The sequence below is a fragment of the Atta colombica genome, unplaced genomic scaffold (genome assembly GCF_001594045.1).
Source record: "Atta colombica isolate Treedump-2 unplaced genomic scaffold, Acol1.0 scaffold233, whole genome shotgun sequence".
In the NCBI taxonomy this organism is placed as follows: Eukaryota; Metazoa; Arthropoda; class Insecta; order Hymenoptera; family Formicidae; genus Atta; species Atta colombica.
In genome coordinates this window covers 612042-623213 of record NW_017259331.1, presented here as the reverse complement: position 1 = coordinate 623213, position 11172 = coordinate 612042, and the positions used below count along the sequence as shown (strand labels likewise).

The 11172-nt window shown below is 29.4% G+C and overlaps 2 protein-coding genes across 3 annotated transcripts in view; both read right to left on the bottom strand.

Annotated features, from left to right (window-relative positions):
- Positions 1–3769: 3769 nt before the first annotated feature.
- LOC108688424 (vesicle-fusing ATPase 1-like) lies at positions 3770–8518 on the bottom strand. The gene is made up of 10 exons (XM_018194679.1): positions 8390–8518; positions 8077–8165; positions 7089–7313; positions 6253–6880; positions 5916–6140; positions 5408–5707; positions 4977–5267; positions 4690–4874; positions 4459–4617; positions 3770–4149 (listed from the first exon to the last, which is right to left on the bottom strand). The coding sequence occupies exons 1-10, from the start codon at positions 8399–8401 to the stop codon at positions 4032–4034; spliced, it is 2232 nt and encodes a 743-aa protein (XP_018050168.1). The 5' UTR covers positions 8402–8518; the 3' UTR covers positions 3770–4031.
- Positions 8519–10286: 1768 nt separating this feature from the next.
- Positions 10287–11172, bottom strand: part of LOC108688428 (40S ribosomal protein S13) — a 1778-nt gene continuing 892 nt past the window's right edge. For both annotated transcript variants that reach the window (XM_018194685.1, XM_018194684.1), the window contains exons 2-3: positions 10966–11093; positions 10287–10685 (exon numbers count right to left, since the gene is read on the bottom strand). In XM_018194685.1, coding sequence (XP_018050174.1) covers positions 10381–10685; positions 10966–11093 — 433 coding nt within the window. In that variant the 3' untranslated portion in view covers positions 10287–10380. The remainder of the gene's footprint in view (positions 10686–10965; positions 11094–11172) is intronic.

Below are 11172 nucleotides of genomic sequence, written 5' to 3'. Positions count from 1 at the left end.
TTAGATATTCTTATTATAGATAAAATTATGAATTGAAAATTAAATGTAAATCATTAAATTTAAATAATTTATTTTAAGGAGTTAGAAGAACTTGTTTTATAAATGATAATCCACGATAGGGGAATCTTAATAGAGATTTTATGTACTGTTGTTTAAAAGTTATTTTATTAGAAAATATAATTAATTAATTAAATTTTTAATTTGAATTCAAATCAAAATGTAGAATAACACTAATTTTTATATTGATAATATTACTATATCTGTCCATATTATTACAAGGTTTAACAGTAAGAATAAATTACGATAAACAGAAAATCATTTTTATAACTCTTGTTATAAATTAGGTACGAAATAAGTAATCGTATGTACACACATGATTGCAGTGTCTTATCAGACGTATTATGTCTGACCTTTCATTTTCACATTCAAGAATATTTTATGCGGAATATTATGGAAATAAATGTGTATTAACTTTATTCACTTGATTCTTTTATACGATGAAACGTTATTGAAGACTTTCTATATTTGTGGATATAATATTTTTATTTCTGTCTTGCATCGATAGCAGATCACATTGATTAATACAGAGACAAATAGTCGATTATGTTACAAGAAATACTGCACAAGCGAAATTTCTTCATAATATACGCCTGCAATATGTATGATGTTTACAATTCGTTTCTTATGCACATATAATGCACATATAATTAGCTTGACGAATTCCTCAAGCCATAACAGATAATATATAATTAACGCAATTATATAAAAAAATAAATAAACTTATGTTAGTATTCGTTAATGATTCGTTAATAATTTGCAATCGAAATAACTTATTATATTCTAATAACAAATTTACTGTGTGCCCGATTTCAACTTTTAAAATTTTCCATAGGTCATATGGATTTAATTATATTGAGAACACAACCCTCTATTATTTCCTCAAAGCATTTGACGAAGTTAGATTTTATAAGAATAGAAAAGATATTGATTTAAGCTTGTAAATTTTAAAGGATACAAGTAGCGCGATTTTTAAAGTTCGGAGATCAAAATATGATCACAAATCTGTACATACACACACCTTATTTCACGTATAAATACTGTACTGACTTAACATCCAATTTGAATTTTGTATTGCAACAAACGAGCTCATTACATGGGATTGCGTGAAGATTGTGATTTCAAATTTTTTCGGAAAACATAGAAAATTTAATGTACTTTTAAATTACACAAATTAAATTCAATTTTATGACACTAATTAAATTTAATGTATCTGCAACTGAAAAGTACATGACATTTAGTGTATTTTTCATAAAATTTTACGAAATTCAGTACATTTTTTATTAAATTTTATATAGATTTGCATGAAATTTAATATAAGTAAACGTTAAATTTAAGTTACTCAACATTAAATATTTTTAATCCTACTTGCTTCTATTACATATAATAGAAATAAATTTCTTTTTTTTTAACAGTGTACCGTGTTTAGTTACTGTATGATGATTGCTTTTAAAAATATCGGCGTTAATATGTCATCGAAAATTTATTTTTTACATTACCAATTCTTTGAAAAGTAGTTTGCTAGTACGAATAAGACAAAAAATTTTATCAACAAATCATGCAGATGAAATGCAACAAAAGAAAATATTTTTGAAATAATTTCTTAGTTATGTTGATAAGTTGCAAAAAAATTTAAAAAAACATTAACGCAATTTATTTAATTTCAATAAAAAATTCATTGAACGCGAAAAAAGTCGTATGTATCTGTATGTACGTGTGTATTTGTGATCATATTTGGTATCAGAACTTTAAAAGTCTATTTGTAGTCAAAATTAAACTTTAAATCGATGTCCCATTCTTACAAGATCTACCTAATTCTCTTGAAGTAAATGATGGAAGGCTATATTCCTAATACAAAGCTACGTGACTTTTGGAAAATTTTCATGAACACACATTACATAATCATTGATCTATCTTAATTCAAACTAAAAAAAAGTATATATATGTGTAACGTGTTCTTGCCATTATTGTTCGTTGAGATCACTCGTAACAGAATAAATATGTCTCACGAGACAATTGGAATGTTCCTTCTCTTACTGATACGCCCTGAAGATAGTAAAATTATTGACACAGATATTGACTAATATTCCGCTGTCCTTATGGCTATTCTATTATCATTTTTCTCTCTCCGAATTGCAGTGACAAACATCGAATCAACATGTGCACATTATCCATTGCGTATAATATACATGTGCACTCGCAGATGCACTCAACAATAAATACACGGCATACGAGAATATAACAAGTACTCTTTGTATATAGCTATGTTTATTGCTATTCAATAATTAAAAGTAGAATACCGCAAGGTCTACTCATCATCTTACGGATAAGTGTCAATCTGTCATGTTCTTATAAATAATGCTCTCTCATTATAAACTAGAACAGTGTTTCCTAATGTTTTTTAATATAAATCTTTTAGCATGTATAAGAAGATTGTTAACACTCCAGTGATTTCCTCTTTTTATAAATTTTATTTTCTTATGACAACTTTCAATGAAAAAAAATATTCGTATTTAGAATATTCTTTTTCTTCTTATTTTATTTCCTAATATTATTTAAAATCAATGTTTTTTATTACACACGCATAATAAAAATTTAATTAATTAAGCAAATATGTTACTTTTTCTTATGATGCATAAAAGTAATATAATGGAGAAATTATTTTAATTATATTGACTTAATCGTATGTTAAAATAATATGTATTGAAATACAGAGTGTTTGATCTGATGTGAAAAATACTTTATCAATTTGCTTAATATACTATTTAATCTGCTAATAACTATGGCATTACTGAACTATTGTTTAAATAGACATACTCTCCTTTATTATATTTCTCTCTCCAATAAAATAGCAAATTTGTCACAAATAGGAAACACTGTTCTAGCATTACAAATCTGTGTACACATTCAAGATATTGTTTTTTAAAAATATCTGTGTTGGAATAAATATGTATCACGTAATGTACAACCATAGAAACACGTCCAGCTTTGCTCGCACTCTTTACTCACTTGCTTTTATTGCAATTTTGTGCTAAAGCTATTTATAGAAATTTTCTTCTTCCATCTAAATTATAATTATAACTTAGAAAGATGAAGAATTATCTTCAAATTTTTAAATAGCGATAAACAACATTGGTGCAATCATCTTTTGCTATTAAGCAGCTAAAGCTAAATAAGTACTGCTTGTACAATTTTTTTAATATAAATATTTCACCGATTTATCACCGATAATCGCGGATACATAAGTTAAAGATACATAAGTCATATAAGGAAGAGAGAAATGCAATCAGTATAATGTAACCAACAATCCTTATAATAAAATTAGGTATTATACGTGCTATTTTAAATATTTCTATTTTTTTACATATGTTTCCGTTTAATAACTATACAATAATTGTACAATATTATGCAACAATTAGATCTCTGTTCAAGTCGCAAATTATTTCAAATATACAAGCCTAACAAATAAATCTATCACGCTGTTAAAAGTCTATAAAATGAACAAGTTTGCTAGAGTTAATCAGAGCTAAATCAAATTGAATCATAAAAAAATACTTATGTATGAAAATATCATACGAAAATATAATATTCATTTCTGCGATTTATAAAACTGATAACGCTTGTTTATCTGCAATAATGTACTTGTACTTCAAAGACAGAGTTAATCACGTGTTTTTAGATATGCTCACGTCATCATGAATACAAGCTGATATCATCTATTATCTATCTGTTATGTGGGAACTCATTGTAACACAGAGAAGATCTAGATATCACTGATTATATCTATATCATTTATACACAGAAGCTATAAATTTCTACATTTAAATTACTACAATTTGAAAATGCGTTCGTTTTGGGTGATCAAAGTCGATTCAACTTAAATGATTTAAATTTGAAACGACTTTATACTCAAAAACATTCGCCTTTTCTTTTTCTATACTACCAAAGTAACGCAGTTCGAAATGGAATACATTTTACTCTAGACCACCTTCTTCTTCTAATTTCGATAAGAATTTTGCAACTCTGTAACTTGGTTCCACTTGACGCGCCATATCTATTAGGCAAAGCAATTTCTTAATACCAATGAATACTCTGAAATCATAAAATATGCATAATGATAAAATATATCATAATAAAATATACATAATAAAATATACATTAGACGTCGAGTGACTTTTCACTCGGTGCGATTGACTCGCGATCTATAGATCGGATTCAATCCCACCTGCGTCCCCATACGTAATTTTTTTATGTTCTATATTTTTTGCGTTTAAGGAGTCGAAAATGACATCTGATGATTAAGAAGATCTTTGATCACCAGCGCCATTTAGATTCGGTGTTAAACTGTAGGTCTCATATATCATATATCATATATCATATATCATATATCATATATCTTACCGTTTTCCTTGAAGCTTTGCATGCAAAGAAGCCATTTCGTGTTTTGAAAAGAGATCAACTTCGTCTAACACACTTAACAAATGATCAGGGCTTGACAAATTAGGCACATGAAGAATAGTATTAAATGCTGGAAGTAATTCCAAGTCATCTAAAACTTGTCTGCAAAAAGAAATATATATTATTAAGAATTTTTAAATCACTTCCTTCCATAGAAAAAAATCTTTATCTTACCTGCGACTAGAAGTGCATAGAATTAATAATTTACGGCCAGGCGGCGGCGATTTCTTTAATAACACCAAAAGTGCTTGCAATGTTAGATTAGAATATCTTGGTCCAATTGGGCCGTAATCCAGAAGACGTTCAATATTATCAACTAAAATACAGCTTAGTTGCGAACGATATGCATCATCAAACACCTAAAATGTAAATGGCGATTATTTTAAGCTTTACATCAGATATAATTATAAATATATATTTATAGATAAATGTAAGAGAAATATAAAATAAGTATATCATACCTTTCGTATAGAAAGACATTTTGCCGATTCAATAAAACCGACCATGTCTTCGGGTGTACAAACTTTAACAAATGGAAAGTCTGAATTCTTTGCAATTTGTGCGGCAAGCGCCGTCTTTCCACTGTTTGGTGGTCCCTCCAAAAGAACAGAAACAAGTCCAGATCCTTCAGTCGCCCGAGCTTGTTGAATGCATAGACCGCCATCAGCGAGTATTTCAACCACTGGCCTTCCCCAGTGAATAATTCCACGAGTTAACAATTGGGTCAATGCTTCAGCACTTGTACCAAATGCCTAAAAGATATGAAAATATAACATTTAGTTGTTATGTTTTATATAAATAAATATATAAATAAGAATAATTAATTAATATACATTCACAGAGTCCAATAAAAATAATTATTCAATAAATAAAAATTTTCTTGATCACTTACTGGTTTAACATCATGTTCCAATGCATGGAAAAAATCACTTCGAGATACCATAAGTTTTTCCATTGCAGCTGGATCTACTTCCACTTTACTAGAAGCTTTAATTAATCGATTCATGGCGGTACTTTGGGCTGCTCTAACTAAACCTTCCAATTCTGCACCACTAAAATTCTTGGTTAATGTAGCCATTTCTTTTAAGTCTACATCAGGCGCTATTTTTTTATATTCTCTCATTCGGGATGTGTGGATATTAAGAATTTGATATCGTCCATGTTCGTCTGGTAAGCTAATTTCCATTTGCAACTTTAAGCATGGAAAATAAAGATACACTTAAAATATAAAATAAAAAGATACATTAAATAACGAATAGAAAGATATATCTTAAGGAGATATATCTATATTGAAACTGTATTGAATTAACGCGAATTGAACTAAAAATATTCTATACATATTCGCATTCGTGTACGTTCAGCTTATAAAAACTTTTTGTCTTATTAAATAAATTCTTTACCTCCAATCTGCCAGGTCTTAACAAAGCCTCATCGATCATATCTCTTCTATTAGTCATACCAATAACAAGAATGTTATTTAATTGTTCGACACCATCAATTTTTGCAAGAAGCTGATTAACCACTGTATCATGAACCCCTGTGTTTCCAGCAACACTACCTCGAGATTTACAAATAGCATCTATTTCATCAAATATGATTATGTGAAGTCCACTGTTTGGTCCAAGCTAAAAAAATATACAATATTATTCTTAAATCTTTTCCCCCTATTTGTAAAGAGAATCCAATTTATATACATATTGTGCCCAAATAATAATATATATATTTTAAATTATTTACCCTTTTTTCTTCTTCTTCTGCTTCAGCGAACAATCTTCTGATATTAGCCTCGCTTTCTCCAACATATTTATCCAAAATTTGTGGGCCATTTACAATTTTCGGTTCTCTTGCATTTAACATTGTACCTATTTGCCGAGCCATTAACGTCTTTCCTGTACCAGGTGGACCATATAACAAGATTCCTTTTACATGCTTGCAACCCAATTGAGTAACAATCTCCGTTGGGAAAACACGGGATGCAAAGGCTCTTCGGAAAATGGCGCTAAACTCCTTATCCAAGCCACCAATACCCATTTTCTGAAAGTCCCAATCTGGATTGATAATCGCCTGTCGGACAGCTTTCCCTTTAGACTGTCCAACAAGATTTAAACTGGAGGTCTCTGCTTTCTCGAACTGGATTATAGTGTCGCCCAAGCAACGTCCCATTTTTGTCTTCTTAGGCATCGTACTTTGCCCCGAACTGATGGCTGACAAGTCGGCAGCTTCCAAACTTTTGATGACTAATCCAAGCAGTTTCTTATCCTTAAACTGAAATGCCAGCTGCTGACCCACGGTGAATGCCTGCCCGGAAAACTGCATCAAGAAGTCCTTAGCCATTTCATCCGTGTTGTATGGTTCCAAAGTGACACTGGAGTAACAATATATTAATATAACAATTTAAAAAAAAGTTGATGGAAGACTATGATATTCAAATTCAAATTCTTTGCATTTGTGTATAAACTTAATTATGTTCATTTAATTACAAATATTTTATAAATTACCATAAAAATATTTTAATTTTTTATCATATTTTAGTTTTTTATGTGTGTGATGTATAGCTTTTCCAATTAACATACGTTTTTTTCTGTAGAAAATCAGCTTCCAAAACAATGTTGCATAAACATTCTGTGTTAGAAGTTGGATCAAAATGATATGGCCGAACTTCAATTTCTTGATTGAGAGACAATGTTGCCCATTTCCGTTGAGGTAAGCTAAAGCCAACTGTGCCACGTGGAATCTCATGATGTGTTCTTACAGTAAATACGAAATGATAATTTGGTGCTGTAGTTACTTCAATATGCCTGTAACAGACAATAAAATAAATATCAATTAATATACTTATTGCATCATGATTTAAAAATATACATGATTCTGTATAGTCTATAAAAGAACTTATGTAAATTTTTGAGGAATTTTAAAATAAAATAATTAAATTTATATAAATATTAATTTGTGCAATTGAGTTTATATAAGTTAATAAAACTATAAAATGTTTTAGAGTTTTTATTTTAAAATATATGTATATTCTATAAAATAAATAAATGAGATAACTAATTTGGTGTCAATCTTATCACTGCTACATTTACAACATATGTCTACTCCATAATCTATACGATAGATGTTTTTGTTTAACTTATTATAGGACACTTATTGTAAATAGGTTATTTTACATTGTTTGAATATGTATAATTTATAAACTTAACTTAAATTTCTATAATTGACACTAATAACTTATATAGATATTTATAAGATAATTATAATTGTATGAATATTATATAATAAATTCCTCAAATATATTAATAAATTACATGATATAAATTTACAATAAAAATAGTCTTTAAAATATATTCTTTTGTATAATCAATAATTTTTCTGAACTCAGCCTATTTTTATATTTCATCTAGGATTAATTTTAAGACATAGGTGAACATATATATGTAACATAAATATGCATTAATTTATGAACTAAGTAAAATATAAATATTTAATTTCTCAATCGATTTTAGAGACAATCATACAAGTGTAAAACAATTATGAAATTAATGTCGAATCATGAATTCTTACCTGACATCATCAGGAAAATCGTCGGCGTTGATAATGGCACAGTTGGAGAGACTGAGCTCGTCCGTGGGACACCTCACTGCTTTCATCCGCTGAAGCATACAATTACGTTACCTTATATTTTATGCAAGACAACAAGCTTGATGAAGGGGAGTTATTGATGCGGCTTCGATTCGAAGGGGAGGGACGATGGAGCGGAGCAGATTGTGCAGAGGCTCCTCGCACGCGCTCTTATCCACGAAACCGACAACTCCCGGTGGCATCGCCCATTTGCGATGACGACGCGCTTGGTTTTCACGATCTGTATGGTACTCACCATCTTCGACATATTTTACGACGAGAAATCAACAGATTTTGGCTGCACTACGAACTACGACACAGTAGCGCAAACGTGTCTACAGTCCGCACCACTCTGCACCTTTGATATTGATGCAGTAAAGTTGACCACGGTCATGCGCGAGAGAAAGAGCGAGTTGTTACTCTGTTACTTCTCTAGGTCGCCCTCTGTGCTGCGTTTGAAATCTCTCACTAGACAGAAATCTTAATTTTTTCCCATGTATTATCAATTATCCTGTGATGAGAATTTATTAGTTCTAAATTATTTATACCAATTTTTTTGAATTTATAATTATTACAATTATTAAAATTTCTTTTCTTTGAAATATTAAGAGCATCTGGTCCTAGATAAAATATTGAGTTTATCTCTTTTCTATTCCTAAAAAAAGATATCTTGAGAACAAGTTTTATGCGTTGCCGGCATAAATTCGAAATTCACTCTGGGTCACAAATGACTCAATATGTGTAGAGAATGTATTTTTTATAACTAAAAAATTTTTATTTTTTCTTTATTTTCAATTAATTCTCGGTTGTATTGGGAATGTTTCGCGAATTATTAAAAAAAGAATTTAACCCTAGATACATTTGATAGTATCAGATGATTTAATTAAAAATTCTATGTTCTTAGTCTGCGCGTAGCTTTTAAATTTTATTCCATTCAAATCGATATAAATAAAAAAAAAATTTTAAATTATCTATTCTATCTTGATATCTAATCTATTATGAACACACATTACAGAAAGAAAATAATTAATTAAATATAAAACCAATCCGAAAAATTGGCTTAGCAGAAGCTTTCTGTTAATTTTTTCTAATTCGCATGTACTTTACAAGGCATTATGTTAATGAAAGATTAATTTTATTTATCAATAGTATGAAGGACGCACGTCCTTAACACAACCATTTTATATAATTAGACATCAATCTACATCTGTACTTTTACTGGAAACTTTCTTTTATTCACACTGTCCTTTCTCGCTGTTAACCGACGAATTGATTCATTGTTACTATGTTTTATCATTCGACAAAAATTGACTAAATATAATATAGTTGCGTTTATACTGACTATTGAAAATCGAAGATAATCTTTAAAATATATTAATTTATTTTTTTTGTTATATGGGGTAATTATATTTCTGCGATTGATGAGGACTAAATATAGTCGAAACGTATCGGTAGAAATTTATGTGAAATAATAAAATTTGCTTTGTCACATATCTAATTATAGCTCGTTTAATTGTTGACCTGAGTACTATTTATTAATTTGCTAATGAAAGATTATTTTGAATTATTTTTACTCATTTGTGGATTTTTAATGAAGTTCTAAATTACAATTTTTAAATTAATATTTAATGAATTATGAAAAAAGATAGAAAAGATTATATACTCAAGAGCGCGAATGTGACGTAGCTGGCAGCGTACGAAATTACTATGCCAGAGATCCCGGATTCGATCCTAGGCAGAACCAAAAAATTTTCGTATGCTCGTAGCTCCTCTTGGCAATGACAAATCACCGAGAGTATCCTTGCCATGTACACTTTTATAAACAAAATCGTCATTCGGAATCGACGTAAAATTCGATTGTTGGTCCCTTATGTGTACAATCAACATGTGCATCATAGATATATGATAGAAGTCATCACATTCTTTCAGAGGATTATGGATGAAGGAGAAGAGGACTATACTATCCAGTTTAACTGAAAAAGTATTTACATTTATTATCAAATAGACTGTATGTGCGTGTATATGTGTACATATACATCGCGTGTGTATAACATAATTCGTGATGGCAGTATTAATAAAAAAAAAGTAATTTGATATCTTCGGAGTTTATTAAAACATAATATGTAAATATTATGCTTTAATAAATTCCGACATCACTTTTTTTTATTAATAAAGTATAATATGTAAATATTATGCTTTAATAAATTCCGAAGACATCAATTTACTTTTTTTTTTAAACAAACAAAATCAAGCTACAAGAGCACTGGCCGTTGAACTTTCGTATTTCCAGTTCGGCGGTAGAGATCCTTTCGTCTTATAGTAACGCGCCAACCTGTGAATTCTCGACTCGACGAGAATTAAACGGAATTTCGAATCTTTATCTTTGCGATTTCGCTCCAAGTGTTTGCGCACAGCGACGGCCTTTTTGATCAGGTAATAGAGATCCTCTGGTAGATCAGGAGCCAGACCCATGCTCTTTACAATGCGCAAAATCTTATTTCCTGTACGGAATCGTACTTGTGCTACTCCATGTGAGTCACGAAGTATGACACCTATAAAAATACAAAATATGTTGTATGTTGTCTTATATATGTTTTTTTTTTGTTATTTTAATAATTATCAAACTTGTTATTTTACAAAAGTATTAATGATGATCTATTGTGAAGTGACAAATGATCAAACATCACTTATAATCTTGCAAACATATTTGAGAGAATCAAATTAAAAACTCTAAGATCCTCTGAATAGAGTTTGCTTTCAAATATATTGATTTCTTTAAATTAACAGCTAGTAAAGCTTTTATTAGCAGAAATAAATGTATATCAAAATTACCAATTTGAGATGGTGTATGTCCTTTTTTCGCTAGCTTATAGATAAGTTCTTTGCAATCTTCTGGTGTTAGTTTCAACCAAGTTGGTACACTTCGTCGATAAGGAAGTGCTGACTGAGATATACCTTTTCTAAAAAATATAATATGCCATCATATAATATTCATCATTTAAAACTATAAAAAAATATATATATATAATAAAATTTAAA